Source organism: Notamacropus eugenii, chromosome 1, assembly GCF_028372415.1.
Source record: "Notamacropus eugenii isolate mMacEug1 chromosome 1, mMacEug1.pri_v2, whole genome shotgun sequence".
Lineage (NCBI taxonomy): Eukaryota > Metazoa > Chordata > Mammalia > Diprotodontia > Macropodidae > Notamacropus > Notamacropus eugenii.
The window spans coordinates 469373931-469394794 of NC_092872.1; the positions used below are offsets into that span (position 1 = coordinate 469373931).

At 36.8% G+C, this 20864-nt stretch overlaps 1 protein-coding gene across 12 annotated transcripts in view; it reads left to right on the forward strand.

Annotated features, from left to right (window-relative positions):
- Positions 1-20864, forward strand: part of FTO (FTO alpha-ketoglutarate dependent dioxygenase) — a 417587-nt gene that overhangs the window by 36932 nt on the left and 359791 nt on the right. For 2 of the 12 annotated variants that reach the window (XR_011972182.1, XM_072632235.1), the window contains exon 1: positions 19956-20171. The exons of 3 other annotated variants lie outside the window; for them this stretch is intronic. Coding sequence is in view for 7 of the 9 variants with exons in the window: in XM_072632235.1 (XP_072488336.1) it covers positions 20034-20171 (138 nt within the window). In the remaining 2 variants the exon portion in view is untranslated. Of the gene's footprint in view, positions 1-19952; positions 20172-20864 lie in introns of those variants that run through there. 7 more of the 12 variants (XR_011972181.1, XM_072632234.1, XM_072632229.1 and 4 more) reach the window with 5 other exon arrangements.

A 20864-nucleotide genomic window follows, 5' to 3' on the forward strand; every position in this document is an offset into this window, starting at 1 on the left:
AAGGGAGAGGTGAGTTGGAGTTATTTTCAGCTGTTGTAGAATTTAGGGCTTTTGAAAAGGTAATTGCATGGATTCACTTAAGACCCTGAAACATAAATCTTTGGGAAGAGCTTCAGAAAATGTTCTAAGTGAGAGCTCAGAGTATCTCAGAATAAAATACACATTTTTCTCATGTCTGACCTGGCAACATTCAACACTGTTTTATAAAGGATGTTGGGTGAGAATTACCTCTTAAGTTACCCATACAAATTTTGTACCCAAAGTCAGGCTTGTTACTTTACCTAAATGAGAAGTATTAATTTAATGGAAAATTCACCAGAAAATAATTGTTTTCAAAGAAGACTAAGATACAAAAACAAAGAGCATGGTGTAGTAGGAAGAGTGATAGATTTGGAATTAGGAAACCTGACTTTGAATTCTGGCCTTACTATTGCATGTGTGACCTCGGACAAGTCTCTTAGCCTCTCAGCCATAGTTCCTAATTTGTGAAATAGAAGGAGTTCCACCATATGCCTCTGAGGTCCCTTATAGCTGTCAAGTTATTGCTCTAGGATCCTATAATCAATAATAAAATGCACAATTTTGTATTTTGGAATACTTGAGGGAATGTTAACATTACTCATCAGAACCTACTTAGATGAGAAAATAATTTTTTAAAAATGTGCTCAGAGAGGAAAAAAGTTTGACAGTGCTGTTATCAGTTCTAATGTGATAGCAGAGCATTTCCTAACCAGAACTATTTTTAAAAAATTAATCGGACCACCAGATGCCTGCTAGCAAAGTTTTTAAGTAGTAGAGAATGCAAATGAGATCACAGTTTGAAAGTAATACACATTCATTTAGAAGCTCATCTTCCAAAATTAACAAACCATTTCAAATCTGTCAGCACAGTTTTTAAGCCAAATTTTTCTTCAATAGCCTCTTAGAATTTTATGATTCTCTATTTTTATTGACTCCATATTTTCCTTATCCAAAAAGTTACTCTCTATGCATTTATGAGCAGGAACTTTGTTTATTTACAAGAATACTACTATGCCCCTATGAGCAAAAAACACTTGATAATCGCCATATGTAATAGGGTCATCTAATGGAAAGAGTTGCCAAAATGATAACTCATTTTTTCTAGAGTGAACAAGCACAGATTCTTACCTGGCTGTATACTTAGCATGTGTAGTTCAAGTTGTAGTGATTGGTTTGAAATAAGAATTGTTGTTTATTAAATTCTTTTGTACCCTTGTATAGTCACTAGATGAAGAAATAGAAGTTTTTATTCTGCAACCACAGACAGGCCAGCGTGATAGGAGTTTTGTGGCTCTGTAGTATAACTCTTTAAAACAGAAGATATATGAAGGCCATGAACAGATTTTACAGCTCTGCCTTGAGTTCACAGTGTCACTTGTCTCTCAATAAAGAGAAACAACTTCCATATGATGTATACTGTAATTTTGATACCATGGTAAAGCAAAAAGGATGTAGGTCTTGGAGTCAGGAGACCTCGATTTGAATCCTTGTCTCCACATTTACCATTTGTATGATTTTTTATGTTTGTGGTTGTCTTGTAGTATTTAATTGGTGTTATGGAAAGCGTGCAGAATCTCACAACCCAGAGGGACATCAGAGGCTGTCTAACTCTACCCATTCCTGAACAGGCAGTCCCTCTCCAACATACCTGATGAGTAGGAACTCACTGCCATCTATAGCAGTTTGTTTCACTTTGGTTAGCTTTAGTAGTCAGGAAGTTTTTCCTGATATTAAACCTAAAATTGTCTCTTGTTGATTTTTTTTAAGCCCAAGTATAAGACTTTACTTTTACTCTAATTAAATTTCTTCTTGTTAGGTCTGACCCAATATTCTAGCAAGTCAAAACAAATTAATTTTGGATGCTGACCTTGTCAACCAACATAATATTAGTTATCCCTGACCTTGGGATATCCCATATTCAGTTATCACTAACTTTTAAAAAACTAATTAATTTTTAGTTTTCAGCATTCACTTTTATAAGATTCCTTCCCCCCTCTCCTCAAGATGGCATGCAGTCAGATATAGGCTATATAAATATAGTCATATTAAACGTATTTCCACATTAGTCTTGCTGTAAAGAAGAATTGGAACCAAAGGAAAAACTATAAGAAAGAAAAAACAAAGAAAAAATGGAGAAAATAGTATGCTTTGATCTGCATTCATATTCCAGGTTCTTTCTCTGGATGTGGATAGCATTTTCCATGTTTAGTCTTTTGGAATTGCTGAGAAGAGCTAAATCTATCAAAATTGGTCATCACACAATGTGGCTGTTACTGTGTACAATTTTCTCCTGGTTCTGTTCACTTCACTCAGCGCCAGTTCATGTAAGTCTTACCAGATTTTTCTGACGTCCACCTGCTCATCATTTCCTATAGGAATAGTAGTATTCCATTACATTCATATACCACTTGTTCAGCCATTCCCCAGTTGATGGCCATCCCCTCAATTTCCAGTTCTTTGCTATCACAAAAAGAGCTGCTATGTTTTATCACTGACTTTGGGTATGATACTTGTATATTCCTCTGGAACTTGGAGACCTTCAAGTTGATATCACACTGATTCACTGATTACTCTCTTGGGTTCCACCGTTCAATCAGTTCCAGATATGCCTAATAGTTGTTTTCTTAGTGTAATGTTTCTCCATATTGTCCACAACAGTAGCCTGACAGATTTTGTCAAATCATTATTTAAATTTATACCTGTAGCATTTTTCTTATCCATATGTGTAGGAAACTGTCAAATTAGAGAACTTGGATTACAATTCTAGCTTTGCTATTGTAGTTTCTTTTTCTATAAAATAGTGCTAAAATACTTGTACCGTCTACATTGTACATCTACAATGCATTGAGGAATGTACTACAGACCCTTTAAAATACCATATCAGTGTAAGTTATTATTGTTGTTAGTAGTTGAACAAGCACTGTCTTATATTCAGGAAATTTGAGCACTAAGGTCAGCAATTCATTTGTCTCTGAGTCTGGCAAAATGGGGCAGCATGGCATAGCAATTAGGGCACTGGATTTCGAGTCTGGAAGACCTGGGTTTGAATTTCTTGCTCAGACATTTACTACCTTTTTGTTCCTAGGTAAGTCACTTACCTTTTGATGACCCATTTTTCTCATCTGTAAAAAGAGGAGATTGGAATTGATGAAGTCTTATTTCTTGTCCTATTTGTACTCTGTGAACCTATGATAAAATAAGTTAAACATTCTCTAAGGTTGTTTTTAACTTCTGTCAGCTTTAAAATCTTGGGGAATTTTATATGTATCCTACATGGGACTTCTTTATTTTGTTTTTTGTGTGAAAACTGAAAAAGTTCTCTGATACCTTGTTGTGAAATTGAAGTGTCCCTGAATTCTTTTATTTTTTAAATTTATTTCACTTTTAACATTCATTTTCACAAAATTTTGGGTTCCAAATTTTTTCTCATTTTCTCCCCTCCCCCTGTCCCACTGAGCATTCTAATTGCCCCTATCACCAATCTGCCCTCTCTTCTCTTCCCTTGTCCCCATCTTCTCTTTTGTCCTGTAGGGCCAGATAACTTTCTATACCCCATTACCTGTATTTCTTATTTCCTGGTAGTAAGAACAATACTCGACAGTTGTTCCTAAAACTTTGATTTCCAATTTCTCTTCATCCCTCCCTCCTCACCCATTCCCTTTGGGAAGCAAGCAATTCAATATAGGCCATATCTGTGTAGTTTTGCAAACTACATAGTCATGTTGTGTAAGTCATGTAGTGTAAGACTAACTATATTTCCCTCCATCCTATCCTGCCCCCAATTGCTTCTGTTCTCTCTTTGGATCTTGTCCCTCCCCAAGAGTGTTGACTTCAAATTGCTCCCTCCTCCCACTGCCCTCTCTTCCATTATCCCCCCACCATGCTTATCCCCTTTTCCCCCACTTTCCTGTATTGTAAGATAGGTTTTCATACCAAAATGAGTGTGCATTTTATTCCTTCCTTTAGTCGAATGTGATGAGAGTAAGCTTCATGTTTTTCTCTCACCTCCCCTCTTTTTCCCTCCACTGAAAAGACTTTTGCTTGCCTCTTTTATGAGAGATAATTTGCCCCATTCCATTTCTCCCTTTCTCTTCCCAATATATTTCTCTCTCACTGCTTAATTTCGTTTTTTTAAGATATGATCCCATCCTATTTAATTCACTCTGTGCTGTGTGTGTGTGTGTGTGTGTGTGTGTGTGTGTGTAATCCCACCCAGTACCCAGATACTGAAAAGTTTCAAGAGTTACTAATATTGTCTTTCCATGTAGGAATGTAAACAGTTCAACTTTAGTAAGTCCCTTATGACTTCTCTTTGCTGTTTACCTTTTCATGCTTCTCTTCATTCTTGTGTTTGAAGGTCAAATTTTCTTTTCAGCTCTGGTCTTTTCATCAAGAATGCTTGAAAGTCCTCTATTTCATTGAAAGACTATTTTTTCTCCTGAAGTATTATAGTCAGTTTTGCTGGGTAGGTGATTCTTGGTTTTAGTCCTAGTTCCTTTGACTTCTGGAATACCATAATCCACACCCTTTGATCCCTTAATGTAGAAGCTACTAGATCTTGTGTTATCCTGATTGTATTCCCACAATACTTGAATTGTTTCTTTCTAGCTGCTCGTAATATTTTCTCCTTGACCAGGGAACTCTGGAATTTGGCCACAGTGTTCCTAGGAGTTTCTCTTTTTGGATCTCTTTCAGGCGGTGTTCTGTGGATTCCTTGAATATTTATTTTGCCCTCTGGTTCTAGAATCTCAGGGCAGTTTTCCTTGATAATTTCATGAAAGATGATGTCTAGGCTCTTTTTTTGATCACAGCTTTCAGGTAGTTCCATAATTTTTAAATTGTTTTTCTTGGATCTATCTTCCAGGTCAGTTGTTTTTCCAATGAGATATTTCACATTATCTTCCATTTGTTCATTCTTTTGGTTTTGTTTTGTGATTTCTTGGTTTCTCATAAAGTTATTAGCCTCCATCTGTTCCATTCTAATTTTTAAAGAACCATTTTCTTCAGTGAGCTTTTGAACCTCCTTTTCCATTTGGCTAATTCTGCTTTTGAAAGTATTCTTCTCCTCATTGGCTTTTTGAACCTCTTTTGCCAATTGACTTAGCCTATTTTTCAAGGTGTTATTTTCTTCAGCATTTTTTTTGGGTCTCCTTTAGCAAGGTGTTGACCTGCTTTTCATGCTTTTCTTGCATCTCTCTCATTTCTCTTCCTAGTTTTTCCTCCACCTCTCTAACTTGATTTTCAAACTCTTTTTTGAGGGCTCTTCCATGGCCTGAGCCCATTGAATATTTATTTTAGATGTTTGGGATACAGAAGCCTTGACTTCTATGTCTTTCTCTGATGGTAAGCATTGTTCTTCCTCATCTGAAAGGATGGGAGGAGATATCTGTTCACCAAGAAAGTAACTTTCTATGGTCTTATTTTTTTCCCCTTTTTTGGGCATTTTCCCAACCAGTTACTTGACTTTTGGGTCCTTTGTCAAGAGTAGGGTATACTCTGGGAATCTGTGAGATCTCAGTTCCTCCAAGGTGGCACAATCAAGAGTGTACTGGTCTGGATGCAGAGAGGGATTTTTGTGCCCAGAATCTTAGCAGTTACCTCTCCACAGCCACCTGGCCACCAGTTCCGCCAAGTCAGCACTGGGGGCTGATTTTCAGATAAGCTGGATGGGCAGGGCCACCATTCAGTGTGAGACAAAGACCAGCTCACCTGGGGCCTCCATCTATGGCTGAGGTAAGACTCAGCTCTTCAGTGCCCCCAGGGGTTTTTATGCTCCAACAATGGAGCTTCTGTATGGGTTGCTGTGCAGGCTCTGTGGCTGCTGCCTGCTGCTGGAGCTATGGGAAGGCCCTTCTCCCTTCCTGGCCAGCTGATAAAACCCTGTCAGTGGCCTTTGGTGCCTGTGGGTTGAGGGATCGGAGGACCCGCTCCTGTGACTGGAGATTCTGCCCCTGAGGTGTTCTCCTCCCAGAGTCTTGTAGTGCCACGCTGCTTGGCCAAGGCTGGGCTGGACTCCGCGCTCGGCTCCGTGTCTGGCACAACCAACGTTTCCGTGGGCCTTTCAGGTCACCGTGGGCTGGAAATCTCCTCCACTCTGTTGTTCTCCACTTCTGCTGCTCCAGAATTTGTTGAGAGTCCCTCTCTACAGGTATTTTATGGGCTGTGGGGAGGACCCTGCATAAGTGTGTCTTTCTACTCTGCCATCTTGGCTCTGCCTCCGTGTCCCTGAATTCTTGAAGGCTATGCCAGCTTTGGTACATTTCATAGGTTCTCAGTTACTGGAAAGTCTTTGAGTCCTCTTTGGGCAATAGGATACATCTGTTTCCAGAGGGCAATCCTAGCTGAATATGGAAAGCATATTCCATACTCCAGCATACTGACTTCTTGGTGATAAATTCTTTGAATCCACAAAATAAACAAAACCAAAAATGTTGTCGCAGTCCCATGTGGCCTTTCAATTCCATGGCTACAGTGATAGAGTTGAAGTTAAGGAAAAAAAGTAGATACTAAGGATCATAGTTTTAAAACTATCTGCAAATGTTAAATAATCTATTGATAATCTAAATGTGAAATCCTTGTTCAATGACCCTACAGAAAACATTCTACTAGAGGAAATGAATCCCATCAATCTTTAAATTCTTGCAATAAACCAAATCAGAAGACAGAATGAAGTTGTAGCAGAATGGAAAGATGAATCATGGTATATCCTCTGAAAGACAAATCACAAAGAGTTCCTGAAGCTGGTTTTATCATGTACCCAAGGGCAACAAGAAATGTAGTTTTACGGTTCATCTGTTCACTCTTTATTGCAGTACACATGATAAGCATATCTACTATGAAAATGGTTGCAGTTTATGTTTCAACATCTGTTGCAGAGGATGAGAATGCAGAGAAATTCTATGAAGATTTAGATTAAAACTATTTCAAATTAAATCAACATATAGTCAAATATTCAGTGACTTAGTACAAAGGTGAGAATAGGAGATGTACCAAAAAATATTGGAAAAAAATTATGTGAGAGTAAGAAATGAGGAAGGCCAAAGACTTGTAAACTAAGTAAGCTCATCTATCATGGGTACTTTCTTTGAGAAGAAAGTCAGGAAGTACTAGACATGGAAATCACCTAATAATATCATTTTAACATGGAATTTATTATATTTTAACAGATTAATTACTAATATAATTACTAATATAGGACTCATTTCTTATTCAGTTGTCTGTGGAGTCAGGCCACTAATTAGAGCAAAGATCAAAGTCACTTTCAAACTAAAAGAGTGATTAAAAATGAGAAGAGGGTATAGCATTCAATTAAGGCAGCTTCAGCTTGACCAATTTAAATAAGCTATCAATGCTGAAAAATTGGAAGTGGATAAAAAGAACAAAGTTGTCCAAGACTGTTACCATTTACCATAAAGTTTAATTAGTTTAATGGTGATAAGAATTTACCACAAATAATTTACCACAAGTATGACAAAAATGTGTGAAGATCACCTCAGCTAAAAAAACGTTTGATCTTGCCAGAGAGCCCTGCCAGCTAAAGGAAATGTTAACTTAGCATATAAAGTTATATGTTGCTCTTACAGAGGAGACTAGTGGAAGATTATTAGTATCATCTCATAAAACATTGGCAAACACTAGAGGGTAGAACAGATTTCCAGAAAGCTTGGCAAAGGACCTAACAAGGCAAGGTAATCTGAAGGCATTTAAGAATAAAACTGGAAAGAAAGGCAACAAACAGGCAAAGAAAGGGAAAAGATCTGTAAAAAAAAATTATAGCAGATTTTTTTCTCCATTGATGATAGTAGAGCCATCACATTTGGGCTCTTTAACATCTTAGTCCCTAGTATGAAATGTGAATAAGTAGAAAATGGCATTGGAGGATGCAAAGCCAAGAAAAAGAGCTGGACTAAGTCAATTATCCACAGATATCTGTGCTGAAGGTGACATAATTTTAAGGACACTGAGGGACTGATTCTTAAAATATCTTGGGAGAGAACTAAGATTTGAAAAAAACCAGTCATTATTTTAAAATGGTGCCCAACAACTACCAGCCTATCTGTCTACTTTCTTATATCTACAAAGTTTTTATGAGAATAATTTACATTCACATCAAGAACATCTTTGAAGAAGATTTGAAAAGTGGAAAAGCAAATTTTTTGAGCAAGGCTGAAGGAACTCTGGAAATGTTTAACTTTGGAAAAGAGAAGACCCTTGGGGATGTGTTAGTTATCTTCAAATATTTGAAGGACTGCCTTGTAGAAGAGTGATTAGACTCATTCTGTTGAGTCACGGAGGATAAAGCCAGGAGTATCGAATGCGAATTACAGAGACAAATTTAGAATTGGTGTCAGAAAAAAATTGCCTAATAATTAGAGATATCCAAAAGTGACATTGGTTGCCTCAGGAATTAGTGTATTTTCCCTCATATTCAGGTAGATGCTGGAAGTTCACTTGTCCAGTGTGTTGTAGTATAGATTGTAAGAGATGGCCTCTGAGGTTCATTTTCACTCTAGTATATCTGATTTTGTGATATTCCACAACCGATCATGGTTCTGTAGTTGTACAATTAAACTAAAAGTTCTAGAGAATGCATCATCCCATTGTGCTTATTGTTGATTAAAAGCTTTTGATTCAGTTGAGATGATCTTAAATGGTTTACTTCCCCAAGTTCCCTCCTATGCTTATGTTTAAATTATACCAAAATTCCTTGGAAGGGGTACCAGCAGGGATGACTCCATTCAACCTGCTGATTATTAATATCAAGTGAAACGTGAAATAGGGAGACATATGTACACAAAAGATATTTGCTATTGTCATGGAGGATGTCTAGCAGAGAAATCATGGAGGGATCCCCTAGAGATGTAAATATTCTCCTGGGGCAGCTAGGTGGTACAGTGGATAGAGCATCAGTGCAGGAGTTAGGAGGACCTGAGTTCAAATCTCAACTCAGACACTTGACACTCACTAGCTGTGTGACCTTGGGCAAGTCACTTAACCCCATTTGCCTCATCCTTGGTCATCTCTGGTCATCCTGATGGATGTCACTGGATTCAAATGGCTCTGGAGAAGAAGTGAGACTGGTAACCTGCACAACCCTCCCTCACTCAAAACAAAGTCAAGTGCAAGTCGAGTCATTATCTGTGATGGCATGGTCTTCTTCAGCAGTGAAGGACAAACACACACAAATGTTCTCACAATAATTTTTATTATGCTAATAATGCTAATAATGTAGAACTTCTCAAATGAGAGTGATAATCATTTAAGAGAGTTTGATGGAACTGTCTACCCAGGAAAAACTCAAGGAGAGGAAGAATACCTATTGTCCATGCTTTGTTATGCAGTTGAAGGGACAACTCATAACAATGGCTGGTGAATGCCATGCCCTAGACTGAGGAAATGAGCCATAAGCTGGGTCCAGAATTGAATGGTAGGAGAATAAGTGGAATTGCTTATGGAAAATAGTGAGTTAATTTGAATAATCCTAAACTCTTTCCTGAAAGTAAAACCTGTCTTATAACAACATTCTTGTGCTGAATTTTAGAATTTAAGTTACGCATCATCCAAAGTGAAGGCAGGCAGGTGGATATGAGTAGGTTACAATACACTTTTAGCCATGAATTTTGAAGAAAATTGTTGTGAGATGTTATGTCAGAGATGTATGAGAGGGAAAAAAGGTGAGATACTGCAGTGACAAGACTAAGAAATATCTGAGGGACAGTCTCTAGAGCTCCATCCATTGAGTGCACAGTGTATACTGAGCACTAGTTAGTGTACACTGCAGAGAAATGGTGGGCTAGTTTCTGCCTTTATGGAGTTTAATCTAAAGGTGGAATTACTTAGATATGCTACATATTACATATATAACACAACTAAATTTTTTATCTAACATGTTCAATGGGGAAATGGTTAGGAATTCATTAATTAAGGTCTTTTTTATATCAGTGTAGTAAATTCTAATATTTTGCTAATCTGAAGCAAAGATTTCCTCCTTTATTGTGAAGGACATTCAATGAACAATATTGGTTTGAATTTCGCAAATATATTAAAACTTGAACACTGCATTCCTCTTACCATAATTCAGTATTTTTGCTTGCTATACCTGTCATCTAGACATATTTTCTTAAGGGAATAAATAAAAAGTTACCCTTCATAATATGAATAAAAATTGAAGGTCTAATTCATGAAGTTACTAGTGCTTCTAGGATCCTCTTTGGATTGTAGGATTTAGAGATAGATGGAACCCAAGAGAGTCTTCTCTTCTAAGGATAAACTCTGTTCTGTCCAACTTAGCTTTAGGTTGGACATACCCTACCATACATTAAAAAAGCATTGAAATATATTTTAGACAAACATATTTTTCATTTTGGGGTGGAAAATTGATGAAGATACGCAAAGAGAGGGAAGGATAGACATTTCCACACCTACTTTTGGGTAGAGAGAATAGTGACACGTTTGACTATTGATTATTTACATCTATATCTTTGGAAAATAGATCCAAGGCCAGGTCTACTAAAATGTTATGTGTTTCTAAAGAAGTAGAACAGAGACTAGGAAATGGACATATGATTTCATTGGTATGGGAAACTCCTTCTGGACCAATGCGGTGGCATCTTCTCTGTAATTTATACTCTTAGAAAGTTGCCAATACCACTGAGAGATTAAATGACTTCCTCAGAGTCAGTAAGTGTCAAGGGTGGGACTTGGACCCAAGTCTTCTTGGCTCCAAGACCAGATCTTCATTAATTATGCCATATTGCTTCTCAAAGTTAGCAAAATTAGTGTGCTTAAAACATGTATGTGCCTTGACAATTATGTACAATTTAGGTATGTTACTCTGAAACTAAAAGTTTTCATAAAACTGCGTTGCCATTTTGACATGAACATTTATCAGTGTCATCTCTAACCTTTGTATTACTGTTTCCATAGATGTTAAAAAGAAACATCATGAAACTTTAAAGCATTTCTCTCTTCTGTTGTTTTCTTTGAGATGCTCATAGCTAGAATGGATTTAGGACATTGTATTATAGCTAAATGTTGCATATGAAGCTACTTCACACAGTACAGTATGTGCTGCGGGTTTTGGAGGTAGTCATAGTGACTTGAATGTCATCTGTTTCTAGGCTTTGAAGAATTTTAAGTTGATTTTGAGGAAAAATTGCTAATTAACATTTTTCAATAAATTTGATTGCCATAGTCTATTCCATTGTGCTGAAAAAGAATCCTGTAATTGGAGTGAAAAGACCTGGGTTTGAGTCCTATTTGTGACACTAACTTGTTCTAGGACCATAAGCAAGTCCCTTGATAATAATGCTCAGTAGTAGTTTTTATAAAATGCTTTTCAAAACATGTAACTATCTCATTTGAGCCTCATAATTAGCAAGTTATTATAGATACGGATTTCCCCATTTTTTTAATTAGGAAACTAATTTTCATTGACATGCCCAGAGTCCTATAACTAGTAAGTGCTATGTACAGATTTGAAGTCAAGTCTCTTTCTAACTCCAGAGTCAATTTTCCACTATGCTAAAGTGTCCTTCCAGTATTTTCTGTCTCAGTTTCATCATCTACAAAATGGGAATGATAATACTTTCACTCCTTGCCTCACAATGTTGTGAGCAAAGTACTTTGTAAACCTCAAAGCACTACGTAAATGCTAGTTATTATTATTAAAAGCAAAGACAGTATTTTCTGAAGATGATAAAGGTAACTTGTATGGGTTGAGAAAATGCAGACATTATTCAGCCATATAAATAATAGTACCTGTATGAGAGTGCATTGTTTAAATATGTATGCCGGAAGAAAGTTACTTTTTGTGTGACTTCCCTCTGCATTTGGAGTCACGTGGCTTTTAATTTAAATATTTCTATCTGTTAATGACCTTTGGAGAGGGAAAATTTCTCCATGTGCAGAAAAATGTATCTATTTTGAGGTAATTAGATAGCTCTTCAGTTTGAAGAATCATTTGGGGCTATTCAGTGAATAATAATCCAGCCACAGGATGAAGTGCAGGGGATACAAAAACAGAAAGGAAGCAGTCCTTGATCTCAAGGAGTGTATGAGTTTTTGGAGGGGTGTGTGTGTCTGTGACATGCAGCACAGATAAATATAATATGTTTTAACAATAAGAATAATAATAAGGATCATGTTTATGCACTTCATACAAAACATTTATAATTTATATCACTGACTGAAGAGCAAAATGGATATGTCTGAAAGCTCTAGGTTTGTAAAGAGTGACCTAGTATTGACTCAGTTGAACAAGTTTCCTGAAAACACCGAAAGAGCATTGCCTTTGTTGAGTATGACAGAGCTTTGACTCTGTTCTCACTAATGACTTATTCATATTCTGCAAATATAAAAAAAATACCCAAGTATACTGAGAACACTAGAGTATTTGATGTCTACATAGATTTAAATCATGCCACCAGCACGATGTCAAGAAAAACTTATATGAAATGTGACTTTTTGTAGGGAAGTAGTTTAAGCCCAATATGGTTCTTCTTAACCTTAAATCCATCATTACCTTTTCTAAGTAAAGTTTAATTTCCAAATTAAGAGAGAATCTAAGCAAAATATATCAGTCACTTGATGCACATTAATGCTATCAACCTAAATTGGCTTCAATGAAAAACATATTAAACAGAAACCTCATCTCATGGAATCTTTCTCTCCTGATATTAGAGTGTCATTTGGATGTGATAAATATGAATTCTTTAAAGTAGCTAAGGAAAAGTAAACATAGAACGCTCATAGTGCTAACAGATCAAACTGAACCAATGGACAGAGTTGATACTTACAAATATATTGGTTTCCTCCAGGCAAGATATATTGAACATAGAGGTATAAATCGTGGTTGAGTAGTTAGGATAGTTTTGAAATAAAGACAATGAGTTGAATAGACTTAAAATAATACCTTAGTATATTCTTTTCAAGATATACAGTGGACCATGCCAAATTTGAATGTATCTTAATAAGAACTCATGTTAATGTTAATAATACACAGGACATACAACTCTAAAGTATCTACAGAGTGATTAACATTTTTTCACTAAAATGAAGGATTTTTAGAGCACATTATCACTAAGTCATAAGTTACAGAAATACTTTTGGAATAAGCAGATGTCACTTTACTGAGGTGTAATAAAGAGTGACAAGTTACTAGTGACTGGATTTGTTGCATGAAAAGTGGTTTACCACTGGATTGTATCTATGAAAGGATTAAGATACTACTGTAGGATCAGAAGGTCTTCAGTGGGTAAGATCTGCATGGTATGATCTCACTTTGGACTTAGAGCTCAATGCAAATAGTGTAAGGAAACAGTACCAGCTGGGCAAAGTTAACACTGTAGGCTCCAATCATTTAATACCTAGTGAAAACTTAGAAAAATATGACTGGTAACTGGCATTGTGTATTATGTATCTCTCTCTTTCATGAAATGATAGATGACAAATTATCTCACTAAAAATATAGACCTCAAAATATCTTTGAGGATTCAACCAATAGACTGTATTGGAACTGGAGCATTCTCATTGATTAAATTGTGTTGCCCGCAGTTCTCAGGATATAACATTGATCCATTAAAAAAACCTAAAGAACAACATTACTAATACATTTTGCCTTACAAATACTCATAATCTATACTATGTGTGGAACAAAAAACTTAAAGCCATAGAAAGCTGGCAGAAGAAATCAAAGTCATGTGGAAACAGGATGAGGCCCACATTAATTACCCTTTTCATCCTCTCTGTTACCAGGGTTGTCCTGATGGTGTTTTCAGTGAGCCTACAGAAAATAAGCTTATTTCCTAATACTTTTATTCAGCTACAAAAAAGAAAATATTTTATTCCCCTGTGCAGTAAAGCCCATAGAACATTAATTACAAAACAATAACATTTGGATAGTGATTTGTCCTAGAATCATTTGTATCTGAACTCCCATCAAACAAGGTGAGAAGACTGATTTTTAATAGTAGATCTGAGTATGACTTCCAAGTGAGGACTATACCAAAGCATCTAATTAATCACTTGTACATGGATGGCGTCAAATTATGTAAGTCTACTAAAGAAACATTAAACGCCTTCTCTAACCTATGCTGTCTTTCCCCCACGTTAGAACTATGTCATTTGGACTTGATAAATATCAAATTCTTAATGTGTGCCATGAAAAGATCGAGAGTTAAAGCTTTGTGCTTGAAACTGGAGGTCAAATTAAGCAGATGAACAAAGATGCTACTTAGGCTATGTTAATCCTCTCCCAGGCAGGACACAAGAATCATAGAATTGTTAAGGAAATATTTGGGGCTGTTTATGTCAAGAGGCTTTTTGGTATTCTGTAATCAAAATGTAAAGGGAGGTTCCTATTTAAAGCACTTATTTGCACCTATGCAGTACCAGTCATAACATAAACATTTGGAAATCTAAAATGAACCATAACAGATTTGGACGGTATCCCAACAAAAACTGTTATGATTTTAATAAAATAGGATGCCCATCACACTAAGGCAGCTCTGAATGTATTGACACTTCCTCATCAAAATGGAAAAGGATGATTGACAGGTCATCTCAGAGTGCGTGATAAGTTAAAAATTTAGAGATAAATTCAATGAGCTATGGTAATGCCAGTAATAGACCTTGGATCTGTAGAATGTAATTGAAAATGGGTAATCTCTATGTAGTGTCTATAAAATGGCTGCTTCAGGAGTGAAATTAAAAGACCCTCCAGGCATGACACACGCATGAGCTTAACCAACAGTATAGAAACCACCTGGGTAACAATGTGCAAGTCACTTCATTCCTCTTGACAGCAGTTTCCTTATTTATAAAATGAGGGGGTTGGACTGGTGTGAGCTGGTGACTGTGAGCAGTTTGATTGGTACAAACCTAGCCCTCAAGATGCATATTTACTAAGGCCTAACTGACCTGTCCATAGGCGGTACTCCCCTTCCCCAACACCCACCCTCTTTCACCCACTGTAGCAGAGTTAAGTTTCCTAAGGGCTTGTTTCCCTTTACTCATTTCTTATTAGACAAGAGAGAATTGAGAGAATACCCTCCAGGAGTATAGACTATCTCACTGCCTTGCCAGTTTCCTAATAGTTTCCTAATAGTCCCATGGCGCCTCTTTCTCTAAAACTCTAACACTGAACCCTAAGTAGTACCATTATTGTTGTTGAACTGCTTCCTCTCCCCGTTCTTTTTTTTATTCTCTGTTACGAGGGCTGGTTCAGCCATTTCCCAATTGCGAATTCCTTTTTTTGTTTTTTGCTATAAAAAATAGCAGAGTTATCATTGTTGTTGAGAATATGGGTTCCTCTTTCTTTAATATCTGTAGGGTATGTGCCAAGAAGTGGTATCATTGGGTCAAGGGGTATGTAAAGTTAAGTGATTTTGGGGGGGGTGTAGTTACAGATTGTTTCTCAGAAAGGTTGGACCAATTTATAGCTACATTGATAGTTTATTAGTATTCCTATCTTGCCTCAGCCTTCCCTAAATAGTAGTTTTATTTCTTTTTTGTTATCTTTGCTAATCTGATGGGCTTGAGACATAATTCAGAGTTGCTTTAATTTGAGTTTCTCTTATTATTAATGATTTTAAACATATTCTCCTATGGTCGTTGATAGCTTGCCTTTCTTGTTTTGATAACCATCTGTTCATATCTTTTGACATTTTATCTATTGGGAAATGGTCTTTGTTTTTATGTATTTGTATCCATTCACTATATATTTTAGATATCAGACTTTTATTAGAGAAATTTGATATAAGTTGTTGCATCCTCAGTTAACTGTTTTTCTTCTAATTCTAACGGCATTGATTTATTTTTGGTGTAGCAACTTTTCAATTTTATATAATCAAAATTGTCTGTTTTATCTCCTTTGGTCCCTTATATCCCTTGTTCATCTGTGAATTTTTCCCCTAGCCATAGTTGTGAAAGGAATCTATTGTTTTGTTTCTCTATTTTGTTTATGATATGACCTTGTATGTCTAGGTCATATATCCATTTGAAGATAATTTTAATCAATTAATTAGTATTGGTTAAATCCTACTATGTGCCAGGGACTTTATTTTTGTATTCAAGTATAAAGGATGAAATAATCCTATTAGAAGCTTATATTCTCATGGTGGATTCAAGAATACATATTTTATATCTATTTCACAAATACAAATTTAATAAAAACAAATATATGTATAATAGTTTGGGGAGAAAAAGAGGGAGAGAGAATTGGCAAATGAGGGAATAAAAAAAGGTTCCTCACTGAGGATAGTTCTTAAGCTGTGTATTAAAGGAAAAAATGGTGCTCTAAGGCAGCGCTTTATAAACTGTGGGTCATGATACCCCAGGAAAAATTTGGCAACAGTAAAGGGTTTCTGAACACACAACAACCAAAAATTAATTCAAAATCAAATGTGTAATGAATCTGAGGTGTTTCTGGCAGCACTTGCCTGTGGTGCATTGTGCTACTTCATTGCAGCCTTCATTTTGAGCATACGTGTGCACTTTGCACTGTGCATGCCATCAAACCATGCAACGTCAATGAACATTGCCAGAAACACCTTGGCTCAGATTCAAGACTATTATATGTTATGAACTGCAGTGTTTTTACTGTACATACAAAATTGTTAAATAAATTTTGGCTTGAGATTAGGACAAAATTTCCAAAAATTTCTGAAAAATGACCCTAACCATACTTCTTCCATTTTGTACTATACGTTTATGCAAAACAGTGTTCTCAGCATTGACGATTATAAAATCAAAATACTGATCAACTCTGAAAAATGTTGAAGATGCTCTATAATATCAAATATTCCGCCATGATTTATGTAAAAATAAATAAACACATCCGTCTCATTAGTTTGTAAATTTGCTTTCATCTTTAATAAATGGTAAAATTATATATACCAAAGAATTGTTTTAAAATAAATTTCTTGAGGGTGGAGCCAAGATGGTGGACTAGAAAGACACACTTACGCAGGGTCTCCCCATACAGCCCACAAAATACCTATAGAGAGGGACTCTCAACAAATTCTGGAGCAACAGAAGTGGAGAACAACAGAGTGGAGGAGATTTCCAGCCCACGGTGACCTGAAAGGCCCACGGAAACGTCAGTTGCACCAGATGCGGAGCAGAGTGCGAAGCCCAGCCCAGACTTGACCATGCAACAAGACTCTGGGAGGAGGATGCCTTGGGGACAGAATCTCCAGTCGCAGCAGCGGGTCCTCAGATCCCTCAACCCCCAGGCACCAAAGATCAGGGACAGGGTTTTTCAGCTGGCCAGGAAGAGAGAAGGGCCTTCTCATAGCTCCAGCAGCAGGCAGCAGCCACAGAGCCTGCACAGCAACCCATACAGAAGCTCCATTGTTGGAGCATAAAAACCCCTGGAGGCACTGAAGAGCTGAGTCTTACCTCAGCCATAGGTGGAGGCCCCAGGTGAGCTGGTCTTTGTCTCACACTGAATGGTGGCCCTGCCCATCCAGCTTATCTGAAAATCAGCCCCCAGTGCTGACTTGGTGGAAGTGGTGGCCAGGTGGCTGTGGAGAGATAACTGCTAAGATTCTGGGCACAAAAGTCCCTCTCTGCGTCCAGACCAGTACACTCTTGATTATGCCACCTTGGAGGAACTGAGATCTCACAGATTCCCAGAGTATACCCTACTCTTGACAAAGGACCCAAAAGTCAAGTAACTGGTTGGGAAAATGCCCAAAAAAGGGGGAAAAAAAAGACCATATAAAGTCACTTTCTTGGTGAACAGATATCCCCTCCCATCCTTTTGAGGAAGAACAGTGCTTACCATCAGTAAGCCATAAAAGTCAAGGCTTTTGTATCCCAAACATCCAAAATAAATATTCAATGGGCTCAGGCCATGGAAGAGCTCAAAAAGGATTTCGAAAATCAAGTTAGAGAGATGGAGGAAAAACTGGGAAGAGAAATGAGAGAGATGCAAGAAAAGCATGAAAAGCAGGTCAACACCTTGCTAAAGGAGACCCCAAAAAATGTTGAAGAAAATAACACCTTGAAAAATAGGCTAAGTCAATTGGCAAAAGAGGTTCAAAAAGCCAATGAGGAGAAGAATACTTTCAAAAGCAGAATTAGCCAAATGGAAAAGGAGGTCCAAAAGTCACTGAAGAAAATGGTTCTTTAAAAATTAGAATGGAACAGATGGAGACTAATGACTTTATGAGAAACCAAGAAATCACAAAACAAAACCAAAAGAATGAACAAATGGAAGATAATGTGAAACATCTCATTGGAAAAACAACTGACCTGGAAGATAGATCTAAGAAAAACAATTTAAAAATTATGGGACTGCCTGAAAGCCTTGATCAAAAAAAGAGCCCTAGACATCATCTTTCATGAAATTATCAAGGAAAACTGCCCTGAGATTCTAGAACCAGAGGGCAAAATAAATATTGAAAGAATCCACAGCTCACCTCCTGAAAGAGATCCAAAAAGAGAAACTCCTAGGAACATTGTGGCCAAATTCCAGAGTTCCCTGGTCAAAGAGAAAATATTGCAAGCTGCTAGAAAGAAACAATTCAAGTATTGTGGAAATATAATCAGGATAACACAAGATCTAGCAGCTTCTACATTAAGGGATTGAAGGGTGTGGAATATGGTATTCCAGTAGTCAAAGGAACTAGGACTAAAACCAAGAATCACCTTCCCAGCAAAACTGAGTACAATACTTCAGGGGAAAAAATGGTCTTTCAATGAAATCGAGGACTTTCAAGCATTCTTGATGAAAAGACCAGAGTGGAAAAGAAAATTTGACTTTCAAACATAAGAATGAAGAGAAGCATGAAAAGGTAAACAGCAAAGAGAAGTCATAAGGGACTTACTAAAGTTGAACTGTTTACATTCCTACATGGAAAGACAATATTTGTAACTTTTGAAACTTTTTTCAGTATCTGGGTACATACACACACGCACACACGCACACATACACACAGAGCACAGAGTGAATTGAATAGGATTGGATCATATCTTAAGAAAATGAAATTAAGCAGTGAGAGAGAAATATTTTGGGAGGAGAAAGGGAGAAATGGAATGGGGCAAATTATCTCTCATAAAAGAGGCAAGCAAAAGACTTTTCAGTGGAGGGAAAAAGAGGGGAGGTGAGAGAAAAAACATGAAGCTTACTCATCACATTCGACTAAAAGAAGGAATAAAATGCACACTCATTTTGGTATGAAAACCTATCTTACAATACAGGAAAGTGGGGGAGAAGAGGATAGCAGGGTGGGGTGGATGATGGAGGGGAGGGCAGTGGAAGGAGGGAGAAATTCGAAGTTAATGCTCTTGGGGAAAGACAGGATCAAAAGAGAGAATAGAAGCAATGGCGGGCAGGATAGGGTGGAGGGAAATATAGTTAGTCTTATACAACATGGATATTATGGAAGTCATTTGCAAAACTACACAGATATGGCCTATATTGAATTGCTTGCCTTCCCAAAGGGAATGGGTGGGGAGGGAGGGATGAAGAGAAGTTGGAAGTCAAAGTTTTAGGAACAACTGTTGAGTATTGTTCTTGCTACTAGGAAATAAGAAATATAGGTAATGGGGTATAGATCTTGCCCTACAGGACAAAAGAGAAGATGGGGACAAGGGAAGGGAGGTATGTTAGAAGAGAGGGCAGATTGGTGATAGGGACAATTAGAATGCTTGGCATTTTGGGGTGGAGGGAGGGGAGAAATGGGGAGAAAATTTGGAACCCAAAATTTTGTGAAAACTAATATTAAAAGTTAAGTAAATAAATTTAACAAAAAATAATTTTCTTTATGACTTATTATCAGTAAATGTCTGATTTGTACACTTATTTTATATACCTATATAGCTAGGGTTGCCTAAAAATTTCTCAGGTGAAAAGAGGTTGTGAGTGGAACAAGTTTAAGAAGCCGTGGTCTAAGGAATGTGTTGCTACTCTAAATCTGGTTTCTGTCAGGCTGATTTCCACTCTTCCTAATAGTTTTTGTTAAATTTTTATTGTTCAGTTGTTTCTTATTCTTGTTTGACTCTTCATGACCTATTTTGAGATGTTGTTGGCAGATATACTAATATTGGAGGGAGTATTTTGTCACTTCCTTTTTTCAGCCCATTTGGCAGATGAGGAACCAAGGAAAGCTGAATCATGTGACTTGCCCAGGGCCATACAACCAGTAAGTATCTGAAGTCAGATTTGAATTCAGGAAGGTGAGTCTTCCTGATTCCAAGCCCAGTGCAGTATATCCACTGTGCCACCTAGCTGCCCTGTCTTTACCCCAGTAGCTGAAGTCCAGTTGCTTCTGGACCTGTGTTCCCAGTCTGGTCCATTAATCAACTTTTCTTGCTTTTTTTTTTAAAATAACATTATCAAGTAATTTTGATGATTATTTCTTTGTAGGCTATATTGAGGTCTGATATTTCTGGGCCCCCTTCCTTTTCTCTATTTTTTTTTAATCATTTTCCTTGAAATTATTGATCCCTTGTTCCTCCAGATGAGCTTTACCATTATTATTATTTTTAGTATTATAAAATAATCCTTTGATAGTTTGACTGGCATACCACCAAATCTGTAAATTACTTTAGGTAATATTGCCATTTTTATTATATTGGCATGGCCTAATCATAAGCAAATACTATCTTTACAATTACTTACGTCAATTTCTACAGAGAAAATTTTATATTTATGTTAGCATAATTAATTACTATGTGTTTTTTGTAAGTGTGCTATATTCTGTAATTATTTTGAAATGAATTTATTTTTCTATGTTTTACTTAGTGGGTTCTTTTTGTATTTTACATTCTTTTACTTTACTGATGTTAGCATGATATAGTGGATAAAGAGCCATTTTTTGAAAGCAGGAAGACTA